The sequence below is a fragment of the Copidosoma floridanum genome, unplaced genomic scaffold, assembly GCF_036245765.1.
Source record: "Copidosoma floridanum isolate Cflo_tuat_1 unplaced genomic scaffold, Cflo_Japanese_pri ptg000006l, whole genome shotgun sequence".
NCBI classification, from domain to species: Eukaryota; Metazoa; Arthropoda; class Insecta; order Hymenoptera; family Encyrtidae; genus Copidosoma; species Copidosoma floridanum.
Window position 1 is genome coordinate 23,296,415 of NW_028321883.1, and position 27,504 is coordinate 23,323,918.

A 27,504-nucleotide genomic window follows, 5' to 3' on the forward strand; every position below is an offset into this window, starting at 1 on the left:
CAATATTAGCGTGTAAGAGAACTAAAAATACAATACATAACAAGCATCAATTTGTCCTCTTAAAAATAATAAAAGGTACTAAAAAATCTGATTTTGTTCTTTTGAAAAGTACAAATGAGTAAACTAATGAACAGAACAACGTTTTTTAAAGTATTAATCCGAGGGCTTATTTTGCAAAGAAATAAAACAAATCTTCACGTTTCCAAAGTGCAAAAAGTACATTTTTTTCTATGAACTTTAATTAATATAATCTTTCATCAAATAGTGAACTCACAAAAAAGTATTTATTTATACACGATATAAATCACTTAGCGCCAGCAGAAACAACTACGAGCTTGCTTTCCTCGGAAACAAAGAAGGAAAGCTTGCCATTAGCATTGAGAAGAAAAATGTTAAACGTCTATCGATTTTCTTATCACTCCGCGAGAGTGGGAGAGGGGAGCGAGAAATAGAAGAAAAAAAATTCTCTTCAACATTTTCTTCGTTCTGGGGGTGTACGAGTGATATGGGCTCTGATGGAAAAAAAGGATAAAACATTGCTGTTTGTGTGCACGTGTGCATGTGCTAAGCTAAAGGCGCGAATGGCTCGGGATCCTGTCAAGCCACGCACTGGGTAAAAATTGTGCCCCCGAAACACGCCACTCTCTCTCTCTCTCTCTCTCTTGTCGCAAATGTATGACATCAACAGTACAATATGTAGTCACGAAATATACTTACGTGGCTAATACAGATGGCGTCAAAATACACTTGCATTAAGCAAGCACCTGATCTATATAGGGTATATTATTACAAGAATGTGGCCCAACGCTCTTCCACTCCTTCATACATAGTTCAGACAGACGTTGCGACTAACGATACATTTGGAGGCACGAGTATAAAGTATTGCTCGTATTACATTGAACTACGACACGGAACGTAAGCATTACATTTTTGGTAATATATTAATACGTATTTTCTAAATTAATAAGTTTTTGCATTTAAAAGATGTTCCACTTAGTTACTCATTTTTCTGTCTCTTGTATTGCTTTTTTATAAACAATTATATTCATGTATATACATATCTCTCTCTTTCTTGCTATTTCTCTTGCTGACACAGTAGGACCATCATAAGTATATTAACGAGGCTTCAAATGGGTGTCAACTGAGACCTATCTCACCTCGTTTTCGTAGCAGCATGTGCTATGCATCCATCAAATAAAATATAACCAAAGTATCAAGAAAGTTTGAGTCGTATACAAATGTATAATTCATTTTCAAAAATTAATCGTAAAGTTGAGAGCACGTTATGACTAACAAATAATAGAGTACAAAAACCTTTTTTTTTTTTGTTTTTAATGCGGATATAATTGGTGAAAAATCAACTGCTTTATATTCCAAAATTATAAGCTTCATCATATTCATTTTCTCAAGTAATAAAATGACTGATAAAAACAAAAGCTTTGAAAGAAAAAAAAAAAAAAATATTAGAAAGTGCGATATTATAAGAAAACACAACTAATTTGTTCTTACCATCAGTAAGAAGCTATAATTTCCCTTCGAGTCCCTCAAGTGAAAGCGTGGAGATAAGCCTGTCTTGGATATACCATCAGAGTGTTGTATTTGGTTTTCAACATGTCATCTACCAAGCAAAAGGGTAAGTGAGACATACTTTATGAATTTTTTCTGAAAAAGCATTTGTTTTCATTTGATCGTGTACAAAAAAAACTGACCACAGCATTGTTCTTCTAGGGATAAGTAAAAACGCAACCGCCTCTCATGCCACGGTCGGAACTGTGAAAACAATTAAGGTTCTGGAGATTCGGAAAGTTTTAACAAATGCGTCAACTCAAACAGTTGGAGGAAACTCAAGAGAAAGTGCTATTAAATCGACCAATCAGATGGACAATCGAGCTAAGAGCACCTCAACAACCAAGTCCATGAACCTCGGTACTTCGTGGCAACGACATCCACAGAGTTCCGGCATTTGCCAGGTCGTGTCTGTTGGCAACTCTAAACTTAGTGTACATCCATGTAAAAAACATACACATACAAATAAATAAAAAGGTTCTTTTTTTCTTTCACCGGCAAAAAGAAAATAATACTCAAGTAACGTCATGCTGAATCCAGTACAGCAAGTATTGTAATTGAACGGAAATGACAACTAGTCGAATTTATTAAGCTATCTGACGTCATTATACTTTTGTATAGGGGACGAACGAAAGAGTTTGACTCGAAGAAATCCATGAGATAGGTAACAGCGTCCCAAATTAAATATTATTACCACCACAAAAGGTAATTTATTCATCTCTTACCACAACCTTTCATTATAATTTGTAAAAAATAAAAAATAACGCTTAAGTATTTTTATTGTTTCTTAATCGAGTTGTAATAACCGATAAGTGTATGTTTGATCAGATAAAAATTTTTTTTTTTCTTTCAAGCTAAAGCACTTTTGTAGCCAACACAGGCATATTGGCTACAAAGAGCGAAACATTTCTATTGTATTTTTTATACTTCTGAAACATGTTTATTTGTCAGAAAAAATTTGTTTTGAAAAAAATTTGCGAGCAGTCAAGATTAAACATTTTGAAAAACAGTTTTAAACTTTTCTCACGCCTTGATCATTGGTCAAAAGATATTCATTCACTTTATTTACATATTTTTAATTGACAAATATAAAAGTTAACTAACCATCGTTGTATCCAGTTTTTTTGACGTCATGTATTTTTCTTTTTCATTTACGAAAAATCTACAGACACACGAACATGTTAAATAGATGGAGGCAATGGTAGTGGTCACGTGTAAATAACAGATCAGAATCTAAGATATGTTGAATATCTATTACTAAAGCAACGGAATGGTGAATCTGTCACGTTCTAGTATTTGAAAAAAAGAAAAAGGAATTTTAATTAATTAAAAATCGAAGCTTCAACAAAGTTGCGTAATAGCTCTTCGATTTGGCACTTTGAAACCAGTTTTTTTTTTTTTTTTTCATCCCATCGCAATTCAATCAGAAGAATCTCCCGCGTTTCTGCTCGATTTGTTACTCATTCGCGCGCGCGCGTGAGCCCACTTTTTTAATAACGTCGAATACGCTCTCTTCCTACCCTCTGCTCAACTCGTCGCGCTTTTTTTTCCCTGTTATTCGGGCGTATCAAAAACTAGCTGTCGTATATATATATATGTGCTCTCTGACCAAGGGTAGGTCGAGGAAAACGTTTGAAGTTGAAATTGAGAGGGTATCGATGTATTCGCGTATCGCGCGAGAGTTTCGGCTCGTTCGTGATGAACCGGGTTATTCGAAGCTCAGTGGAATTTCATTTTTTAATGCTGCATCCCTTTCCCCTCTTCTGCTGGAAAAAGTAATACCCGCGCGCGACTTGCGGGACGAGTATACTATTTGCGCTTTCATTAAAGTGATCCTTTGAAATTCAACCTATTGCTCACATCTACATATTATTTTGCAATTTAGTTTTAATATTGGTACTACAAACGACTGGGTATAACTTTAGGTGTTTTAGTTATAGTAAATGTCCATACATGGGGAGATGTTTGAATTCTATTTATTATTTGTAGTCTAAAATAATGTATGCATTTTGTGGGTGCGAAATCTTCAAGCACAAGAATAATAAGTGAAAAAAGCTTAAAAACCCCTTACACTTCAATGCAAACAATTTTCACAACTTTGTCGTAAAACTTTCCATTTTTTAGCTCGTAAGGCTCACCGATGCCGATGTGAGTAACAACAAGGACTTCTACATCAGCAGCAGCAACAGTTGTACGAAGCCATCGTCACGCCGAGGACATGAATCAGCCGGGAAAGAGAAGAGGAGGGGAAGGGCAAACAATACAAATTACCCTGGAAGCTTATTTGTAAGAGGCTACAACGTCTCATTCTCGTGTATGAATGTACAAAGATGTACAGGCATGCGTGCAAGCAGGGGGACATGATTAATAATACCGTGAATAAGTACAATGTATATAATATATGCACGAGGCAAGAGAGAGCGCGCGCTCCCGCGATATCGCGTGAAAAGAGATATTCGCGCGCTAGACGCGTGGTAAATAAAGTGTTGTAAAAGGGATGCTCGTAACTGGAGAAGATATAGGCTGCATATATAGGTATGTATACTCGGGTATTGCATAACCAGATACGTACATGTATTTGTATACGCACGTGTGTGCAGGTTGTGTTTTCATCGTATGGGGTACATGGGAGGGGTAAAAAAGCAGGTATACGCGGCTGTAATGCGGGGCTCTAAAGAGCTAGAGAGATAATCAGTCTGGTTAGCTCAAGGGTAGCGTCAAAGGGGAAGGTGAACATTGTGATATGCAGGAATATAACAGGAGAAAGTTTGTACGTTTGTGCATTGGTTTTTTTTTTTTTTTTTTTTTTTTTTTTTTTTACATTCGTGACCCGTTACAACATTTTTTCTAATTAAATGGATGAATGAAATGTTTCAGAATATAAACACTGATAAAAGGGGGATCTTTTTATTACAACAACAAAATACTGAGTAATATAGTGTGGAATAAGCAAATTTATCGTCATCTGAAAACAAAATGAGTTAATTCCTGATGGGCCTTTCACATTCATAAAATTATAAATAGCTCAAGATAGCTTTTTTGTAAAAATCCTATGAAGTGATTCAAAAATATGTCTTTGGTAAAAGTAAAGAATGTAACGCACATCTTGTAATAAATTGTCAAGTTTAACATAACTTGTACGATCACAAATTTTTGAAAGCAACTTTGAAAAAAATTTAGCCTTAGTTTTTCTAATTGTCATAAAATTTTAAGCACTTTGAAATTCGTGTGAGTAATATGGGAGTCTTGTAAGTTGTTTTTTAACAGCTTCATATGATGCTGTTCACTACAATATCGATATAAACAACGCAAAGGTTTTTTTTATACGAGTCATCGGTGAACCTTTTTTTTGAGAAGACCTGAAAGTTTTTATTTTCTTGTCCATTGGTAGTATTTCTGGCAACTGTTAGGACTTTTATTAGAGAATTTTTCTGTTTACAGTTAAATAGATTTTGAATAAGTTAAATGTATTTTTTGATTAAAACTAATCAAAAAATTAAAATAATACAGATATCGCAAAAAGAACGATGTTCCATGATCATGAAAATAAAAAAAAATTCTTTTTAACTTGTGGAACTTTGGACACTTGAAACGATTAAATATTCGTTTGTAACTGTCCGGTGTCCTACAGATTAGCTTATTATACCAGAAAGAGCTCGAAAAGGGTAGTGGTGGTGGACACAAGACAATGTAAATATTCATATTCCTAATGTCATATCCTTGACAGCCAACCTTTCTTTAACCATTAACTCATTAACATCCATGCAAGTATGACATGACAAAGTGTACCGTCTACCTGCAAACGGACATTCTAATCTACCACTGCGACTAACAAAACACACGCATACTAGGATCCTAACTCTATCCCCCTTCACCCGACCCACTCGACCTCTGACTTCCACCCCAACCCCCCCATGCCTCCCTCTTTCTTCGTTCCATTCTCCTTCGCACCTCCAACATCCCGACTCGCCTGGTCTTGCTTTATTTCGCTTCCTCATTTGGTTAAGCTTCTTATCTCGCGTTTCCCGTCCACTCCTTGCCGCCTCGTCGTCTTAGCCCCATCCATCCATCCACCCTCCATTTAGCGGGAGTGGGTGTAACTACTTTTGTGTGGCTATATGTATAGGGAGGCCATATACATGTACTAATATCCCTTTTTTTGGCTCAGCTATTTTCGTGATGGGCACAACAAGATCTGCTTAGCATAAAACTCGAGTTTCCGTTCGTAATGTTTTCCTTGGAATGGATGCCATTACGTTTTTTGTAGACGTAACTATTATCGTCACGTATTTGATAAGCTTATAACAAGCTGTCAAAGCTGATTTGAACAAAATATTGAGTCTATTACTTCTAGGATAGACGCATCGCTGTGATTCGAGTAGGAAATTTAAAAATAAGTTTTTGAGAGACGAGGAGGGCCAATTATTTCAATTTTCACAAAAAATCATTGGCCTTAATAATACCAATCAAGAATAACCATACCTAGCCCAGCTGCAGTGTAAAAAGTTCCACAAATGAATAAAAAAAAACCTAATATTCCCACATTCCATCTAGACTCAATGTTTAAAGGGCTCTAACGACAAGAATGTGTTATATCAATGGCAAAAAAGGACTTTCGTTGTGCGCCTTTCCGAGAAATCTCTGAAACTATCGTCATAACTTCGACATTAATTTTTTCTTTCAATTCAGCTCAATGAGCATAAAAAAACTATGATATCGTTACAAAATGTAAAAGCGTCAATTACTTGAGGGTATATATATAAGATTCTGTCACATAATGCACTGTTACTTGCCAACCAATATTAAAACACTGAATGTCACGTTATGGTGTATGTCTTGACATAACAAACAGTCACTAAAAATATCATTCTCGAGAAGATTTAATATATTTGTTGAAGGGATGAGCCATTTTGAGCGTAGAGGAAAATTCAAATGGAAGCCAGCCACCGAAAAATATTACCATGATAAATCCCAAATCGTTTCCCATATAGGTTTCTCGAGAAGAAGAGGAAGAAAACGACTTCCAATAGCCCCTCGCAACCTCTTATGCCTCCCTTACACGCGCACGTCTTATTTTCTCGCGATCGGTGTGTTGCAGTCACGTGACGGCTGTAAATTCACACGAAGCCGCAGCCGTGCGCTCCAAGTGTGGCGTCGATTCCAATAATTCTTCCTTATACATAAACGTCGAGATAGGGAAAAGGGGAAGGGCTTCGGAAGGACGACGCGCACGCCAACGTGACTAACGGGCCCTGCAAGTCTTTGGCGAAATTAAGCATTCGCTCGAGCTTTATCGTGCTCAATCTGCATGGGGTGCGGGAGTTTTTGAGGTCACAGGTACGAGCGACAATGCCTCCGTGTCGGAGTATACAAGAAAGAATATCGAGGGTATATTTATATATTATAATTTGTGGTGTCCTTTTATCTATATACCAACAGCCAACAAATAAGGATTACAAATAAATGGTAAGCTTTTCTCAACCACCAAACAAGCTCGTGCTACGGTGACCCCGAGTCAAAAGAAAAATGAATCATCTTCTTCTCGAACCCACCGACCAAACTGCGTATCAAAAATCATTTTGCACGCCCCGAGTCTTCAGCCAAATGAGCGTACAGACAAGGGACCTTGGAAAAAAAGGGCTGTGTTCCCTCGGCTTTTTGGCCCCCTGCGTTCTACACGCACACCCATTTCGCACTCATTGTGCGATCGTCATTTCGTAATCTGCGGCTTACACGCGCGTAAACCCCATCGATAACAGTTCATTATGGGTGTACAGGAGGCGCGTATATAATACCCCCGTAGCGCTTTTGCGACCCCCTTTGGTCTCTCCCACTTTTTTTTTGTTCCCAGCGATGATCCGACATCTGACTTTGAGCGCGTAACCCAGCGCTGCACGGATGCCAAGTGCCGGAAACGCGCCTCTCTCTCTCTGGAGCCCTTTGACGCGCGGAGAGCGCAAAGAGAGTATATAGAGGAGCTCAGGGGGGGGGGATCATAAAGGACGCAGCCTCTGCGCTGTGTACGGATCTGTGGAGATTATGTGTGGGTGAGCGTGCGGGGGAAGAACACCGAGTCTTTGACAGCGTTGGGGGAGCGAATGTTTTGCATGAGCACAGGTCGAGCTAGCCAGGACATTGGGCATGAGGTTTTTCTTCCAGCTTTGGTGGAGACTCGTTGTCCAGTGGCTCTTTTATCATAAATCTATGAACAAGTACACCATACGTAGACAACACTTCATATGCCAGTACTCGAATATGTATAGTAACTTGCACGAAAAAAGTAAGACGCTATACTCCACGAATTTCTATTTTTCTTTTTTTTTTTTTTTTTCTCCAAATCTTTAGAAAAAGTTAATTTTACGGTGACTTCTTTGAAAAAACCCAATCTTCCTCGCGAAAAATCAATTGAAAAGCATTAAACATTCCAATTTCAATCAATTGAATATCGATACTTACAACTCGAACACGAACGTTGGATTAATTGAAGGCAGTATACCGTTTAATTGAATCGCATTTGCCGTGGAAAAAGACCCAAAATTAATTTGAATATCGAATTCACTTTAGCTACAACGAGGGATTGGACTCTTCGAGACGGAAGAGCGCCCAAAATCGGGGGAGGGAGGAGGTATGGTTGTATACGTGGCGTGTACCGCGTATAGGGGATGTGCCCGACCGTCTGCGAGCAACCCTTTCAAAGCGAGCGAGCGAACCGACACACACGCACTTGCTGAATTTCAAATTCAATTCCCGTCATTCACCGCTTGGGGTGTATACCTATGTATTGCCACCCATCGGGTTTTTCGGGGCTCCAGTGAACGTATATATGTGTACGTGTATATACGTGCTGCGCTGTATTTTCGCGGTTGAGAAACTCTCGAGTGCGTTGCGTCGCGTTATCGTGTGTGTATGGGGGTGGGGAAGTATGGGGGGGAGAGGAAAACCATTCAATTACAAGTAAACTTATTTCCGACCGCACTTTCGCATTAGGCAAATTCTCGTGTTAGGATCATGCCTCGTTTCGAATGGGGTCAACCTGTCAGGCGTTTTGCACGCGGACGCTGTGATTGATACCCTTGCGTTTCGGGGGTTAACCAGCAGCACTTTGCTTGATAACATATAACACTTTACTTGGTTCCCCATTACCGTCTGAGAAACTTATCTTTTTTTTTTCTTAATGGCTTCAAAGAGTGCATATGGTAAACACAAGATATTTGAATGGATAGAGAATTCTTTACTTTCATCATTTACTTAATTATTATCAGTTTTCACATCATGATCTCCACATTTGAAGCGATTTCGTTTTTACGTGAAATTATATATTTATATTCAAAAAATATATCTACTCAGTTCACTAAGGCGAATACGGAATCATAAATTCATGACAATATCACTTTCTTGATCCTAACTATAGTGACAAACTACCGGGTGACATTGATGGTTCATTTGTCAAAACAAATTGAGTTATTAGTGAAAAAAAGATACTATCAAAGTTGATTTCAAAAAGCTTGATTGACCGTAACATTGGCAATTGAATTTTCTTGAATGAATTGTTTGAAAAGTAGTGCAATATCCATCTGAAATTGTGAAATTCGACGTTAGAAAGACCTTGATCCAGCATCTTCGCGACAATAACGATAGTATTTGTAGCCAACACTTGTTATTTTTAAGCTTCGCGGTGGTCGTTCGAAGAAAAATCGTCGTCCCATCCATACACGACCAGGGACAGGCCACTACACCGCATCCTCGAGGAATAGCCCAAAGCCATCGGACCGGCACGTTCCACGAGGGAGGGCGCGTGTGTACATATACTGGCAGAGGAAAAAAGCGATCGACAGCGCGTGCCCGGCTTGCCGATTTCCCAGCCAAGGGACTTGACGCGTTGCCCTGTCTCCGACGTTTTTTCCCTCCCCAAGGCGTCACGTAACGCACCCGAAGAAGAGAGAGAGAGATCTTATTGATATTATGGATCGAACACGGCGCAGCTTGCATCTTTCATACGCGCACGCGTTTTTCGAGCGAGCGGGAGATTACTGCCGCGAATTGAGTTATAGCTCGGGGGGGGGATATCGTTTCCAGGACTCGGTGGATACGTATATGCTTTTTCGATGGGAACACTTTGGTGAGAATTTTTCCCATTCCCATTCGTCAAATATTTCTCTCTCTCTCTCTAATTTTACAGGAATCCACTCCCCCTTTTTTCAACCTTATTCACACCGAACGAGAGCAAATAAATTAATACATGTGCCCAAATAACTACAAAACTACGCTTCTGTTCGATCGTCCCGCGGACTTTGTACACTTTTCTTCCTCCGCAAGAGAGAGACGTGCAGTGTTCCTCTCTTTGCCCTTCCCACGCGTGTGAACCCTCTCGTCGCCCGCCCAAAAACACTGGGCTGTCGGTGGCACGCGTGTTTTCCGGCACGTCCTTCCACCCGCTTCTAAGTGATTTGCGACTCGTGAAAATAGAAAGGCCATCCACCTGTATGTATATCCGTGTTATTCTCATTTGCAAATACTACGACAGAGACACCCACCCGTACATATATTATGTATATATAGCTACGAAGGAAACGCGTCCCCGCGCTGGATTTTCTCTGTTTTCTCTTTGCCATTCTCCTTCCTCGCCACGGCTTTCTTGCTGTTTTCGGATGCAGCACGCTCCGGCGCTCTTTTCTCGCGTGTTGTCCGTCTCGCTCTCCAGACTGTGAAAAAAGGCATCTCGGGTCTGTGACAATCGAGGGAAAAATTACGATGCGCGTCAGTTTTGTAGGGGCGAAAGAATAAACAAATAATAATGTCGAATCTTCCTGGCAAGTATATAATATAATATATATAGTGTACCTCTGAGCTGTTGTTGGTATAGTGTACGATTGAGATCTCAGGATAAAATTCATACAGGTAAACCTCGGTACTATCTTAAATTGCAAGTGGTACCCATAAAAATTAATAACAATAATTTTATTGTCTAACAGTTCATTGCGGCGTATAGAAATAAGTTTGCAATGTTTTTACACGTGTGTTAACAAAAAATAAGTACAACGTGATTTAATAGCCAGTATTTTGCCGTCAATTAACTTTCGTCCCCAACTAAATGTACTTGCGACCAACTGTCCGAGATTTCCCCCCCAATGTTTTGACTCTCGCCAAAACATCTGGTCGTCGCTCGAATATGAAGCTATATAATGCACTTTGCTCGCTCTTGCTCTCCCCCTGATGGCTGCGTCGCTTGTCCCGCTCTCTGTAACATGTGTACCTATAGATAGATATAAAGCTATAAAGATGCCGTGACAAATAGTGCAGCAAATTTAATAATTCCAACGTATTAAATGTCCTTTGACGTTTGGAGCTCTGATGCAGCTGCCGAGTGCACTTTGCTGGGCGTTTAAGGGCTCCAAAAGATCGATAAAAATTATTAGGGACACATAGATTGAGTGTTTCAATTTTCTTGCACTTGAAGTTGAACATCACATCACGTCAGTATATATGAGGTATGAAATGTGAATTGTCGATACCTACATAATTTGTGTGGCTCAAAAGTAATAACAATGTTTCAACAAACAAAGACACAAGTTGAAAATGTATCGACATACATCAACGCTTAATTATATTTAAAAACAATGATATGAATATCGTCATTATTATGAGACAATGAAGACCGATCTGCCCATATTAGGATTAATGGTGTACGTTTCGTGAAGTAAATTGAATGGATAAAGGCTACAATTCCTGTAATGTCCACTTTGTGCCCAAAAAAATGGCAATGAAACCCACGACCTTCGAAATCTTTCGAGTTAGGCAGCCCTTGCAATTCGTACCATTTCCATTGTTAAAGTTAACTTTGTCACGTTTCGTTTGGCTCTTCCTCCCTTGCCAATTACTATCTTTCAGCGTCGTAAATTAGATTGCAATCCGTCCAAAGCCTCTTCGCGAAATTATCAAACTGCGTCGTCGTTGATTCAGCAAAAGGCCAGCTTGATGAAATGCAAATAATTTTTCCTGCAGCAACTGATACGATGAATTATATATATATATATCTCTCTTTCTGCGGATGATGCCACGGTGAAAAGAACGGAGACCGACAGAGCCCGACTTCTTCTTTGGTGTACGTAACGAGCTCTGAAAAAAAATTGAGGGAAAAAAGAAAAATCCCAGCAAAAGTCAAGCGTTTCCAGAGATATAGCGGGGAAAACAGTGGAAAGAAAAGAAATAAACAGAAAGAGTTAGAGAGGGAAAATGCACTGCAGATGCGTACACCGGAAAAGTAATTACGCGCTCCTGACATTTAATTCACTATAAAGAATCACTTAGAAGTGGCAAGGGGGGCCCGGAGAGTTGCAATATTTCTCGCTCTTTCTACGCCTCTGCCACACTCGGCACTGAGAGGGGTTTGCTTTACCATTTTTTTTTTTTTTTTTTTTTTTTCCGCTACGTCCAAAAAGTGACGTGCATCAGTTAGATTTACATTCGGATACCATGACTATAGGCTTTGCCTTGATTCAACGGAATTAAAATTTCAACCGTAGCTTCTACCTCGCTGAAATAAAAATACTCGATGGTGCGTGCACGTAATGCACACATATGTTGCTTCCGTAACTTATACCTCCGCCAAATGTTCATTTACAAACGGAAATTGAAATGAGTTTTTAGCAGAGGTATAGTTGGATTACGGTGAGGCTTTTTTCGGAAGCCAAAGGAAAGAAGAATTACAAATAATTACTATAGAGCGAAAGGTAATTGAGAGAGCTCTATAAATTTTACAAGTTATTGAATAAGGGAAATATACGTAACAATTCTGCACTACTGGTGGTGGCAATTTATTCCGCCCAAAAAAAAAATAAACAAATATTTTTGTTGATAGAAATTTCTTTTTTTTCCTTACAATTTGCACTTTTGTAGGAATTTTGTATTTTTCATTGAATAATACCATCTGCAAATAAAGTTACCCCCATAATATTCAAGTTCAACCCAAAATTTACAACTCTTTCGGATGATTGAAATGCGTACCTATTTGTGTTAATATACATACAGTGAAATATATATTACAGTTGCTTGTGGTTTTTATATGACTATACTTTTACATTTTTTGATCTACGGGGCAAAACTATCTGCAACTTGGTCGAAAAATATCATTGCCGGTACAATTCCAATTAGCAGTGGGGGCAGGCGAGCGTGATCAAATTGCCGGCGACGACGTGTCGCATCCACGCTTGGAGTGGATTTTCAAAGCCAAGTGTCTCGAGGGTGGCAACCCCCGCGCGCTTGTCACCTGCAATACTCGTCGTCGCCACGCGGGAGTGCGGGACTGGACTACGAATTTTCGGCAACTTCGCTAATCCGCAAATTTGGTCTGTTCTCGTGCGAGGAGAAGTGTCAAGTCTACTGCAGTCTCATCCCCCGAAGATTGACCGTTTGGCAAAGCTTTCGTCTTTAAACTTGGGATGATGTATGACATGGAGTGGGAAAAGTTTTCGAGTCACCCATCCGTGGTGCAGAGAGAACTATACCAAGTATATGGAAAGATCGTTAAGGCGTTTTGTGGTTTTTGCGCTTGCAAAGTTAGGAATATGTAGAATATAGTGTTTGCAAGGTAGCGTAATTAATTTTTTCGTGGTATTCATGAATTATTATTATTTCGAAAATTTCCATACAAAGTTTTTACGCTGTAGATCATTCGTAATGGCTCATGGCATTTTTATACCATCAAACAGACTTTTTATTTTGCTATCTTAGATAATCACAAGCACAATATATACGGAAAAATAAATCGAGAACTCCAGATGATTTTAAGTCGCTGATATAATAAAACGAAAAGATGCTATCGATTAGATTTCAATGGTAATCTTGATTCTCGGAGCTATGAATTATAAACGTCATTGAGCCAATAAAACGTAGTATACCCGCGATAAATCAGACGTCAAAAAAATAACGGAGCTGAGTTGAAGTGGCTAACGTTGGAAACTTCACTTGATCTCTTTTTTTTCATATATTTTTGTACACGTTAAAATGTCAGATGTTCCTTTGGTGCTTTCACTAGCTTCGTTACGCGCGTCTGTCAATATCCATCCTTTTTATCTTAGCTCTCATTATTTCCAATCACCATAATTTATAGATAAGTACGTGTTCACATGTTGGTTACACAATCTTAAATCTTTGTAAAAAGAATTTTTTTTTTGTGACACACTGAAGTTTCCAATATTAAGGAACGTGCGGCCAGAGTACCGCAGCACCGAAGCAACGACATGGTGTAACGTGGGGCATGTAAAATAAAAAAAAAACGTCCTAATCCCCCCATGTCAAAACTAAAAATTCACAGGTAAATAAAGTGAAGGTGGTAAAGTTTGCAGCGAAACAAATAGCCAACCAGCAAACAACGTTAAAGGTTACAGTACATCCACAGCAGAGCATTATATGTATACCGTGGCTTACGTGTAAGAGAATTCAACAACAGGTCTTTCCCCAAAGGGAGGCTCAAGCCGGCATCCTCGACCTTTTCTAACTGCAGTACCATCCATAGAATCAAAGTTCAACCGTATATTGTGTAGAGAGGGAGGAAGTGGAAGTGCCCAAGCAGTGTGCAGGCGTCTATCGATACGCCGCGGTCGTTAGCGGTTTCGGGGACAGTTGAACCTTTACAGGCGCAAGGGCTGAAGAGCTACTGCGGGCTCTGGAACTTTCGATTGCCAGAAACTGCGAATGGCCTTTGTGGCACTTGCTGCGGGCAGTCGCGTGTTGTTCATACCTGTACGGCGGTGAGAATTTGTTAATTGAACTTGGACGCAATATCGGGGTTTGAGCATGTACATATGGCGTCTGGAGAAATTGTTGATAATTGGAGTGGATTGTAGGTTTTTTTTTTTTTTGTTCGACACGCAATTGATAAACTATGAAAAATCACGTATATCACTGTTGTCATCCAGTATCACGGACAACCAGGTAAATCGGTAAATAATATTTTAATGCTAAGAGAGGACTTTAACATAAAATATCATATAAAATAGGCAGAAAAAATGAGGTGCAATCAAATTTAATTGAGGGATAAAAAACTGTTGGGGTGTACGCATGATTAATAAACAATTGCTACTTTTTTTTTTTTTTTTATTGACAGTTTACCAATTTTATAATCTTCTTCAGCTTAATGAATTACCGAGAGCCGTGCTTACTTTTTTAATAATGTTTTTAACCATTCTAGCATGATTGAAGTATCAACTTATCCGTGATAGATTTTATTAAAATGAAAAAACATGGAAAATATTAACTCTTCTTCCTGAAATTAAAAATCATCTAGGGACCGTGAAGCTCTTTAAATCATTACTGTCAAAATGGGTATCAAATAATTTCAAAGCAAAGTCTTCAAATAAAAAAAGATTTTTTTTTTTAATATCCCTCCCAGTTATTCAAGGAAAATTTTTAATAAATAAAAAAAAAAAATTTTCTAGCAGAGCGTGGTTTCGATCCACGGACCTCTGGGTTATGGGCCCAGCACGCTTCCACTGCGCCACTCTGCTCTTGGCTCAGATAGAGGTTATACGTGTTCTAGAGGTCCTTAGCGACTAAAGCGTGACGCACTACTATTGGACATAATGATTAGATACACAATTTGAAATTGATTTTTTTTAACTGATTTTACAAAGTAAATTGTTCAATTTTAAGTAGTAGCGACAACATAAATTTCTCATAATTTAGCATGAATTGGGTTGCTTAAAAATTATTTTTTTTTTTTTCACACAAGTTAATATTTTTTTTCAGTACTACTCAATTTTTCACTTTCAACAATAAAATTCATCGATTTTTTTATGAAATTTCAAGATATTAAACTTTTTTTAGTAACAATCCAAAGCCTCTCAAAGCTCTATTATCTGTTAACGCACATTAAAGTTTAGTAGACGTAGCATATAGACGTCAAAATTAGTCGTAAAGCTGTCCAGCACATTGTTGGGGTTGAACGACCGGAAAATGGCTCGTCCATAAAAGTCAAAATGAAAAGTCGGAAGATACGACGGAAACACAAAACAAGTCTCGTGGCTAACTTGCGAAATTAATTTGCAGGGCTATTGCTTCTTCATTAATACCTATATATGTTTATTGAAAGCTATATAATGTTTATTATAAGCTATAATAGAAAATAAATAGTCGTACTAGAAAAAAATTATAAATTAAATTTAAGAGATTTATTAACGAAATCATTCAAAAGTTCTTCTCGTTTACAATAGTCTGATTCATGCCAATAATAATTTTACTATTTATTGGACAGGAGAGCAATTTTTGAAATTTCGAAACACAATAAAAATAAAGGTACGAAAATTTGAATACTCCTCTTTTACTATATGTTAGTAGTTTAAAAAAAATTTTTTTCCTTGGCTTTGCAATATGCTAGCTATAATGTTTGACCTACGAAAAACAACCTCCGATATTTCGCGAATTAACTATTTACGTAACTATGAGGATTTCTCATTTTACATGACTTTTGAACTATCGTGCCTCAGTTAAAGTATGCATTAAAGAATTATCAAATAGTCATTACCACAGGAAATTTACAACTAGGTGTTTGTTTTTTTTTTTTTTTTTTTTTTTTTTCAAAGAATACAGAAAAAAGCCTTAAAATTCCAATAAAATCTTTAAACTTTTTTTGAGAGTGTCTCTGCAACAAAGTGGAAAATATCGAGCCACTCGTGTGTACTTTACCTCTCTCGTTCGTCGCACATCGAATACTCGACGTAGAGTCCTTCTCCTTGGCAAGGAGAGCTCTTTTTCCTTTTATGCTCTCGTGACTTTTATAGCTGTAAGAAGAGGGACTCTCAAGACCTCCTCTCTTTGTCACTGTTAAAGATTTTAAGTCCCTCTTTCTCCCCTGTGAGATAAAAGACGCGGCCGTAAGAATTTGTTACAGCTCCTTTCTGACCGATTGTTGGACGTCTTCCTTTTTCTCCATTTTACTTGTTTATAGTTACAACGAATGCGGTTCTTACAAATTTAAACGCCTTTAATTGACTCCCTGCCTTTACCCGATACCTTTAGATTTTTCGCCAACTCTCCTCGTTTTGCCACCACTATCAGTCATTTGAGATGACAAAGGATTTGGGAACACGTTTTTGTATATATGCCTCACTGAATTGTAATCTTTGTTCAAAAGAAAAATCATGTGTCGAAAGCAAAAGTATCTGATAATTTTGTGCCTCGATTTTTATCCAATGTTTTTTTCATTCTTCTGATTCTAATCATGGGTAAAACAAAATTTCTTTTGCCCTTTTGTTTTTTAGTTTTTTTAATCTCCTTCCATCTCTAAGGATCAATTTGTTTTAAAATATTGTTGTTGAAAAAATAACCCAATAACCTACATAATATACTATACACGAACGAGCCTTTGCTGCTCGGATGGATCTCAATAAAAAAAAAAAAAAAAAAAAACTATACGTGTACATGCAAAGTGGGACACTGTTAGTTTTTGTAATTACTCCGTTGAACTTGTAGACAATAGACCGACAATCTCCGACAAGCCATTTTCGCTCAATTTCGCCCCCGAAAGCGGCCAAAGCTTTTGAAAAGCAGAAACAAAAGGGGAAACCTCCTCGAGCGAATTCTCATCAAAGTATTTAAGTAAACGACAATAGCCACCGCGAATCGTCTCGGCTCTCTTTATCCAAACAAACCTCCCCCACATTGTTGCGAACCAATTGATGGATTTCCATTCGGGCGCTTTGATCATTTTCGAAAAAAGCTGCTTTTCTCCTAAATACGACTCGTTCGGTGATGCCGGCTTTAGCTCGCGTGTATATACCTATACCCAATGAACGAGTGGACGGCGCTTGTCCGTGGCTCTTCATTGATTCTGCCGATAGCCAAATGAAAATGGACCGAAAGAACTCGAGGGACGCGAGCAGAGAGATCGCACGATTTGAAAAAGAGGAGGTTCATCCGATCGGTGTAAAAAGTGCTTCGTGTTTTCGAAAATTCTCTTGAAAATCAACCAGACGTGTACACCTTACCTATGTATTTCCATACCAATGGGACGATTGTACAAATCAGCAAATCTGTCCCTCTCGGCTCAAATAATCCTACTGTACTTTAATAATGAAAAAAACTCATCCACCCCAAAGCTTATAATTTTGTCCAGCGGTTAAGCGCGGATACCCTGCCGTTGGTACAACCCCGCAATTCCATCCGTCGCGTCACCTTGCCCAAACACACGCTCGTGGGGGGGGAGACAGAGGGACCGAAACGAGCGGAGCACGTGTCCGCGTATACATATAATACGGGACACGAGGGCCTCCTTCATATCCAACGTACCTTCGTGATGTCCATCGCAAAAATACGCGGGTACATGTATATTCGCCACCTTCCCCTACGCTGCAGCGTATATTTATATACCAAGCATATTTGTGCGCCCATCACTTTTACGACACAGCTATACCTCACACCCGCGTGTATTGGGTGTATGTACAATATGCGTACTCCCACGCCAACCCCACACTTGGGATGTTATGTGCTACACCTTCCCTTTTGGGGAAACACGGGAAGCGTCGAAACTGTATTATACGACTATACTGCACACGTGCGACCAATGTTATTATCGTACGTACAGGCGCGTATAATAGTAATAATAATAATAATTATGATGATGCATGTATACGAACACTGCAACAACAGCCCCTTTGGTTTTCGGCTGTTTCTCGGATTCGGCTGCTCGTTTACTGGCTTTTGGGTGGCCGCCAACTTCGTCGGGAAGTTATTGGACGCTGAGGAGATTTCGCCCGACAGCGTCTCGAAGCGATATTTCGAGGTGTTTCATTCATTCGTTTTTTTTTCCTTTTTTCTTTTTTTCATCGTATAAATGTTACAGTGATGCGGGATTAATATCATCCAGAGATTCAGAGAGTCCACGGGCGTGTCGACCAAATTTGCATCCGAGGTAAAATAGGGCTGGGCATCAAATAATACGAGGACATTATTTTATGTGTACATTTTGCTCCCGCGTTGCAGTACACCTTGGCTTGTCAAATGCACGGGAATTTTCACGTCCCGTCACTCTTTCCACGGACACACGAAATTTTTTCTCTGACGTGAAAGCAATATTACGCGAAATACTATACAGGTACTTCAACGGTGAAATAGAGACAGTATATACCTACACATTAGTTGTGTATACAAGTCAAGTGCATGGGGGTGTTTGGTGGTGCTCGTTTGTACAACTGTTTTTCATCCGTGGAATGGAAAAACAAACGCCAAAGTGGACAAGGAATAATATTTTGCGTTCACGCGTTCGCCGATTAGTCGATGAACTCATTACTGCACAGCACACGAAAGCTCTATATGATAAAGAAAAAAAAAAAAAAAAATAGAAACTGAGTGACCTCTTTTTGGACCAAGTCGTGCGGGTGCAAGGGTGTTATTATATACGTAGTATATTGTCGTGAGATTTCATTGTATACAGGGGCTTTACGGCAATGCCAACTCGAGGAAAGCTCGAAAATCCAGGTGCCGAGAGTTTTGGCCAAAAACGGGATTACCCATATGCATTCGGGTTGTCTATATATATATTATACACCTCACTCTTAGGGATAAACGTGCATGTCCTTCCTCGTGCACTCTACTCCCCAACTGTTGGGTTGACCCTTAGCTTTTACCCGCCTTTGCATCTGTCTACTGATGCTCTTCCCAACTCCCATTTGACTTGCAAAACGTGGGACTGTACGCGTTTCATCCTCGTGGAACATATTATAAAACAACTTCCTCTCGAAATCTCTTGGCTGGTAGAAAATACTCTTTGTATTTTACCTAAAAACTCAAGGTAAGTCTCGAGAGTCCTTGACGATATCCGTCGACCAATTGTTATTAAACAGTATACGGCAATTACGGGAAAACAATTCAAATTAAAACGCAAGGGGTCGCTACCTCCAGGCACATTAAACATACCTTGCCCGTTAATGCGGCGTCGGCTCCTCCGTGCGGAGTCTAGCAAAGTTTCGGGGGAGCCGCCAGGGGCAAAGTGCGGCGTAACGGATGCTATTACGACCGTTCCGATGTATCGGGAAAAAAATCAAGTGTGTGGGTTTTTAAAAAATTCGTTTACTTTGTCAACGTGTGATTTTACTTTTAAAAAATGCAAGGGTTACAACCATCAAGGCAAAGTTTTCCAATCGTAGGTACGATCAACCGAAAAGCTCATCCTGGATCTTTAAGGCTTAAAAATTTCCGAGACAGAGGAGCCGGGCATCGTTAAAAACTAATCGAGATGTAAGAGTTTTCCCAATAAGACGTCCCAAAGACGAGGGGAGGAGTCGACGTTACCACCCCGCCGTTGTAATTATATACCGTGTATACACAACATCGGTGTCGGAAAGGGGGCTTGCGAGAGAGCTTTATGAAATGTTATAGCCTTTCGCGAGGGTGACTCGGGGCTCGGAAATCTCAAGTTACAGACCTTGCTCCCGGAGAGAACGGCACCTCGGTTCCCATCACCTGTCGATCCGTTTTCCGTCAGCTTTTTTTACCAATTCATTTTTAACAAACAATTTTTTCTTTCATCGTCAAGCACTTGCAAGTAATCCTTTTTTCGGTGAATTGATTTTTTTTTTTTTTTTTTTTCTGTTTCCAAACTTTTTAAACGTTCAGACTCCCAGTTTTGCTAGTTCGCGCGAAAAAATTGTTTAGCTTTTCTTTTTCTTCCACCAATAACTTCCAGCTTCTTTTTCGTAAATAAGATCACAACTGATTGTGCATGCAATGTGTACTTGAAGGGAAAAAAAAAAAAAATACCAAGTGGCTTCTGACATGGGTCCTGTGAGTTGTATTTAATTGTGCATAATAAATTCCACGGAGCACCGAAGGAAAATTTTTAATACACGGGAATTGGGCGTTGGCGGAGAAATCGAAGGGAAAAAGACATTGAATGGAAAAGAGAAGGGAATATGCAATAAACCCATGAGTTATTTCGGCGTAATAAGCCAAGCCGGAACCATTTCCGGAAAAAAGCGCCGCGTCGAATTCAGCGATCCAATTACCATTTATCAGGGAGTTTCGCGAAAAATAGAATAAGTAGTTACTTCATACAAGCAGCCCCGTATTTTTGCCCCTCGACTATGTATATTTATACGGCCTATTTTTTCCCCCCAAGCAGCTCTCCTCTCTCGTCCCGTCGCAATATGAACTCCCAGGCTGCGCTTTTCCCTGGAATTCTTCCTCAGAGGTCGATCGGCTGACGCCGCTTCGTATCATACACGCGAGCGTATATTGGTCGTGCGTGGGTGCATGTATGGAAGAGGCGGAGGGCTGCCGAGCTTTTCACGCTCCATTTTTATTAAACGCCTTTGGCGTCGGCGGTGGCGGCGCGAAAAAAGGGAAACCGGCTGCAGTCGGGCGCCCTTTTTGTGCTCCGAGGGCCTTTGAGGAGCTCTTTTCCTGCGCGATATTTAAATTTTCGTCAGGTGTTGGTGTTTTTCTTCTTGCCCTTTTATTTTGTAGGGGATTGAACCGGTTTTCGATATTTTTTTTTTTAAATTAAAAGTAACAAAAATACGAGATGCTCAAAAGGTCACTTAAAAGAGTACGTCCATTTGACAGGCTTATCGTGACGTTGTTTAAAGTTTTTTTGGAAAATGGGGAGAGAAACTCGGCGGTTGGTTGCACGCTGCACAACAATCGAGGTATAAAATGGAAATATCTTACGGATCGTTTTTGGTTGTCAGCGACATGGGTAACAATCAATTTATATTTTATTTTCATTCAGTGATGGTCCTTCCTTAAAAAAGAAAATGGGTTATCACGAGACTGAAGCCTTTTTATTCGTTGCGTGACCGTTAATCCTTGACGCCGATTATGTCACGTGTATTTTCGTTGAATATTTTTTTTCATTTTAATCGCTTCTTTAAACCAAAAAGTTAAATTGAACGGAATGACATTGTATATCCATCGCTGGTAAAACTTTGAGATTAAAAACAAAAAAACAGAGACGCAGTCATTGTCGCATCTATAAGCCGGCCATCAAGCTTGAAGCGGTTTAGACAAAGGTGAAAAAGTTTGTGCCCTCCAACTTGGGCGTCGTCCTTTTATCCAACACTGTGCGATATTAAAGCGGTTATCCGAGCTCCGGTGCAGGTACTTCCATCGATGCGAGACCCTCTTTGCTGTAGTACAAAAGTGCTAGGGCAAAAAGTGTGCTCGATATGGATTTAGTGCTGTTTCATGCAAACGTGAAATTTTCATTTTTACAAGATTCGCGCGAAGGTGTATGGCGCGGGGGATGAGAAAAGCTTTTTCCGACGGAATGATATCGGCTGACTCGAGCTTAAGTTTCTTACTTTCCTCGTCGCTCGGAGGATGTACAAGCACAGCTCAGGGTATCGGGTTTCATTGCGTTCTCCGGTTAATCGGATGGGGGAAATTCTTCGGCAAACTTTGCCCCTCGATCGGCAGGTATATATATATATATCTCTTTGGTCGTCGAAGTAATTTGAACATATATATAACGAGTCATCCGCGTCTTGTCGGTTTTGCCTTGTAGTTGATATAGGTGTGATGAAAGTATTATTTTACCCATTTCCAACAAGATATTGTGCTGCAGTTTCGTGAAAAATTAATGGATTGGGATTTTTTTTTTCTAGAAATTTTTTATGTACCAGGAATCAATTGAATGTTTGAAGGATGTAAGGCAAAATTAAAATTTACTGTCATTTCCCGTGACTTTACTGTCATTGCGCGATTTTGGTACATTTATTTTTTCAAGAAAAACAGTTCCAACACGTTTCAGAGATGGCTCTAACCTTTTTTTTTTGTTTTATCATCGTTTTACCACTTTGACACACAAAGTGACTTCACATTAAACTTTGAACGATATATTACCAGTTATTATATTTTAAGAAAATTTTTTATCACCAAAAGTTTTTTTAGTATGCTTCGTTTCTCCTTGAATGCCTAACACGTTAATTGGATTTTTTAGATCGGGGGATCAGGCTTGCACGCGAGATCACCTAGCTTTATACATTGATCAATCAACTTTTACCATTTTACATTTTGAACTACTTTATTAAAAAAAAAAAAAAAAAAAAAAAAAAACACGTTATGTGTCGTAGTTCTCATGCACACGAAATCCTTCGTTACGGTGAGCTTCGCTCGGTGGATTTTTAAGCTCAGCTCTTTACTCGGACTTCAATGCATCCGGTTCCAAGATTACCCAACATAATTCATATTTAACGAGAGTAAACAGTGAACAAACTTATGAAAATCCATACAGGTACGTACAGTACATACACGAGCTACACATGAGTGAGTCCGTATATATGGACAAAGTATACATGTAACCGTGCATTTGGACGCGTATACGCGCATAAATCAGAGCCCTTGGCTCCCCGAAGGTCTTCCCGGCGGCGACGGATTATCATAAACGAAAATGTGTGTGCAGTCTACGCCGCGTATACGCACTAGCCGAGAAGAGGATACGCTCGCGTGGGACTCTGTGGGTATGATTAATTTGGCTCTAAGGGCTGTGGTTGCACGGAAACACGCAGTGACCCGAGATTGTTTTTTTTTTTTTTTTTCTACCCCGAAGTGGAATTTTACTTTACTCTTTCACGGAAATTGGGCCAAAACCATTATTTTACGCAATACGCGTTGATATGGATATTAAATTTTCTCCCGAACATTTTTTGTCAAAGCGTAATAGTTTGTTTACAAACTACATTTATTGATTTATATATTTAATGTACAAGTTTATGTATATTTTTAATTATTATTATTGCATAATAAATATTTTTAGTATATTTAACTTGTTTCTGTATTTGGAAGTTTCAATTAAATGGTGAATTATTTAATTTCAGCACCTGGTGTCGTAGAAGATGTTGAAGATTTAGATCCAAGCGTACAAGATTATACGGACGAGGACGACAACGATGTTTTCGAGGCGACGTCGAATGGGTTAGTAAGCAAAAAATTTCTTAAAAGCATCTGTGACAATCGATTATTACAAATTCTTAGTAGCACATATATATTTTCTAGTTTATTCTGGATATAACTTTATAACTGATATAACTAATGATCCTTGGATATAACTTTTATGTTGGGAAGTTTTTTTTTTTTTTTTTATATATTTCATCATGAAAGGGATACCAATATTTTTATAAATAAAAACACTAATGTAACATGCGAAAGTTTGAGTAACTATAAACAAATTATTTGCTCCTGAATGTCTGAAGATTTGATGACTTATTTAATCGGAAGTTATTGAGGAGTGCGATATGAGACATATTATACATAATTGTAAGAGGGTAACTGATATAATTATAATTTACGAATTATTATATTTAGCTACCTGCAATTTTTTTTAAGCAATTATAATTTTAGGATCAAATATAGGTTACAAGTAAACATTTGTTATTTTGATTTTATTATAAAATAAAAACTTAAGTTTGATGACAATACTTCTTGCAATGATGAATAATCCCAAAATTTACGCAACTGTGTTATGATAATTAAACGAAGTATGACACTGACGACCGACATGTTTCATATGAAATGAAGGAATTTTCCGAGTATTGGAATGGCATCTGTATAAATAGAGCGAAAACGTGACATCTGATTATAATTATCGAGTTTTACATTATGAGCTTGCAGTTCTGTTTTACCTGGATTCATGTAACGGTCAAAGGCACATAGCAAAATCTATTTTTAAATTTTATTATCAAAATACTGATTAAAACTATATTCGAAACCCAACAACAATTTATTTTGGCAAATACCATGTTTTTATTTCCCTTTTGCATTTATATAACATTAAATAAACGATTTTTAAATACCTTTTTTTCGTGATGTTGACCTCAGTTACTTTGTATAATTTCACACAAAGGTTCATTTCATTACGTACAAGAAATTTAGCATAGAAACCTCACGATTCACTCTAAAGTATCGTTTTTTCTTTTGAAATAAGAATCATTATATAGACAATGAGAAAGCTTTTAAAAACCGTTCCGGTGGCCAAAAAAAGCCTATTTCAGAAACACGGAGTAATTAAAGTGCCTAATGAATATTTTGTCAAGCGATCAACCCTCGTGCCAAGTGTATATAAACGCAGCGGCTATGCATATATACACCCTCTGGCGCTTAAATAGCTTTCCCAGTCGCTGCCGCTTCGAGGATTCGTAAAATGAAATTCGCCCCGGTACACTTTATATTCGGGTTTCTTTTCCATTCGTTTCGGCTGCTCGTATTTTCTTTTCCCTTCCCTTACCTTTTGAAAAACGTAGCTCAAGGAAAACATATACCTCAGCTGATGACCTCAGCCAATTGAAAAGCAGAGCCCATTAGAAAAGCCCAAGACGCAATCCAATTACAGCCCGGTGAGCTTTCCCGATTCATCCCTTGAATGCTCCATTTAGTCGTACCCATAAAAGCGCTTTACCCGCAGGTAGAGTCAAGAAATGTTCAAAAATCGTCCCCACGAGGATATAATCACACGCCCTTATGATTCGCTCGACTCGAGGTACAAACCATACGTAAACGATTGTCAAAAAACTTAGCAATAAAAAAAAATGCGCGGCGAAACGAGCAACTCATAATTCATACGTACATCCCCACCACGCCTTTGCAAAACCTCTTTGAGGCACGTACACGCCGCAGACATAAAGGTGTCCCCTCCGCCACGCGGACTAAATAATACACACCGACGACTACGGCAAAGCATGCGGGGGGACAATTAGTTTATTCAGGAATTCAACGGACCCCTCCGGGATGTGCAGTATATATCGAATATTGGCGTGTCTCTTGCCGAGATATTCAAATTGACGCTCGCGGAGAGCACCACCACCACCACCACCCCCTTTTGGGGTACACACTTGCCGTCGTATATGACGCCAATAAAGCCGGGGCTGGGCACGCGCGCGTGTCATATCTCGGGGTATAAGAGCCCAGGCGCGCGGGTCCCGCGAAATTAAAGAGACGGAAGTTTTGGAATTCTTCCGGGATACCCGTTTTTTCGGGGGGGAGGGGGCTCTCGGGACGTTTCGTCGCCTCGGGCATGTAGATTCAAGGGAGGCTTCCGAGGCTTTTGTTTTCAGGATACGGGGATCCTTGATTTTTTTTTTTTTTTTTTATAGACGTCTTTGAGAGGGACTCCGGCATTCTTGCAATGAGCGGTTGGACGAGGGTGTCTCTCGTGTTTCTTAGGTTGCCGCCTCGCCTGTCTGTCGTTCGCAGCGACGGGAATTCGATTCGGCTTTCGGGACCTTGAAATCTCGTCGCTAATCTCACTGTGCACCTATCGATGTCGCCTTGTATACAGTTTTCGAAATTTTGAAGAACAAGGCCAAGCAGGTGCTGTTCGATCTCACGTGAGGGGTGAGAATGGTTTTTGATTTTTTGAGAAAGATTTCAAGGTTTCATTGGCCACCTTGATTAGTTGGGGTATTTTTATACACTTGTAAATGATTCTAATGATTTCAGATTGATTTTGATCAAGGATAATCCTTGGAAAAAAATTTTTCTTTTGTTTCGACCAGTCGAACAAAAAGTTACTTGCCCCTGATCCTCTGATCTGAATGAACTCCAAAATTTTTGATCAAAAAACGTCCTCCAAATTGTTTGAAATAAATTTTTTCATTACTTAATTGTCACTATCAACGAATTTTTCACTAAATAGAAAAAAAAAAAAAAAAAATTCACCCTATGTATATTATTCAACGATGTCAGTGATAAAAGCGCCGGGAGAGACTCCTCATAATTGCCCCTCTTCCCGATCCATAAATTTAATCCAACGAATGAAATCTCCAGCTACCGCCCCCGCCTTCCCGATAAAACTTGCCCCCCCCCCCACACTTTGATGCGTACACGCGGGAAAAAGAACGGCCAGATAGACGGGAATGACTGCGACCATACATACATATACCCACGTATACCCAGCAACGCGCGTATGGGCAAAAAGCAGGGAGGGCCACCCGCAGCCGCCGCGGGGCTTAATAAGGAAGCCGGCGTGATTGGTTCGATTCGAAAGCTAATAATGCCGCTCCCCGCGAGCTACTCCTCTTGCTTATCTCTGTCCCTTTCCTTTTTTTTTTTTTTTTTTTTTTTTTTTTTTCATTCATCCCATCCCTGTACCTCTCTCTCTTTCTCTCTCTGGCGCTCTTTTCTTTTTCCCTCGCTCCGTCAGTCTTATTTTTTCAATGGCTCATCCTGGTGCGGTTTCATCAACTTGCTCCTCTGCACTTTGTTTCCACCGCTGTCCTTTTGTTTCAGGACCAAATCTCCCTGTGAATTGAAAACATTTAAGAAAGTCTACAACCCCCGAAAATAATAAATAGGACGGGCAGTTATAACTTTGTGGACGCTAGTGGATTTGAAAAAAATAATTTTGTCCTTCTGAGATACGGTTGTGCGCTTCTTCTAATCCTTTAAAGTAGTCTCATATAGTGGACCACTGGCAATACCCTATTCTTCGGGCACCTTTGCATACATTTAAATAAAACCTTTTACTTCGCGTTGCTGAAAATCTCACTCTTGCAAGCTTTCGCTCTTTTTTTTTTTTAAACAAGAAAAAGAACTTTTCCGAACCCAGCCCGCATCGCACAGTCGTCTCCTTTTTTCTTTCCACAACCAACGCAACCATTAGGTTTTTTCTTTTTCTCCTCTCTGTAATTCAACGGTAGCCCGGGAGGTGGTCGGTTGATTAAAATTGAATTTTATTTCGTCATCGTGCACGGAGAATAAACTAATTTAAACGAGGGAATGAAAAAGAAGGAACGGAGTAATGGAAAGAGGATCAAATAAAAGAGGAACAAACATATCAAGCGCATACAGAGTTTACGCGTGTACCACGAATACCTCACGTTTGTCCGTTTTTCCTGAATTTCCTCTTCGTTTCCAATAACGAGTATGTACCTTAATATCGACTGTTAGGATTGTATTTGTATTTTATATTTATTGGGGTAATTTATTGGGAGCGAGTGTGTTTACTTTGTT

At 39.2% G+C, this 27,504-nt stretch overlaps 2 protein-coding genes and 1 non-coding gene across 4 annotated transcripts in view; 2 read left to right on the top strand and 1 right to left on the bottom strand.

The window, feature by feature from the left end:
- Positions 1-887: 887 nt before the first annotated feature.
- On the top strand, positions 888-24,193 carry LOC149375603 (uncharacterized). The gene is made up of 6 exons (XM_089598811.1): positions 888-915; positions 1,516-1,633; positions 1,729-2,000; positions 3,691-3,757; positions 23,376-23,472; positions 24,169-24,193. The coding sequence occupies exons 2-6, from the start codon at positions 1,612-1,614 to the stop codon at positions 24,191-24,193; spliced, it is 483 nt and encodes a 160-aa protein (XP_089454937.1). The 5' UTR covers positions 888-915; positions 1,516-1,611.
- Positions 15,000-15,071, bottom strand: TRNAM-CAU (transfer RNA methionine (anticodon CAU)). The gene has a single exon. It is a non-coding gene; the product is annotated as a tRNA-Met (tRNA).
- Positions 23,387-27,504, top strand: part of Ror (tyrosine-protein kinase transmembrane receptor Ror) — a 41,533-nt gene continuing 37,415 nt past the window's right edge. For both annotated transcript variants that reach the window (XM_089598862.1, XM_089598863.1), the window contains exon 1: positions 23,387-23,472. The gene's annotated coding sequence lies outside the window, so the exon portion shown is untranslated. The remainder of the gene's footprint in view (positions 23,473-27,504) is intronic.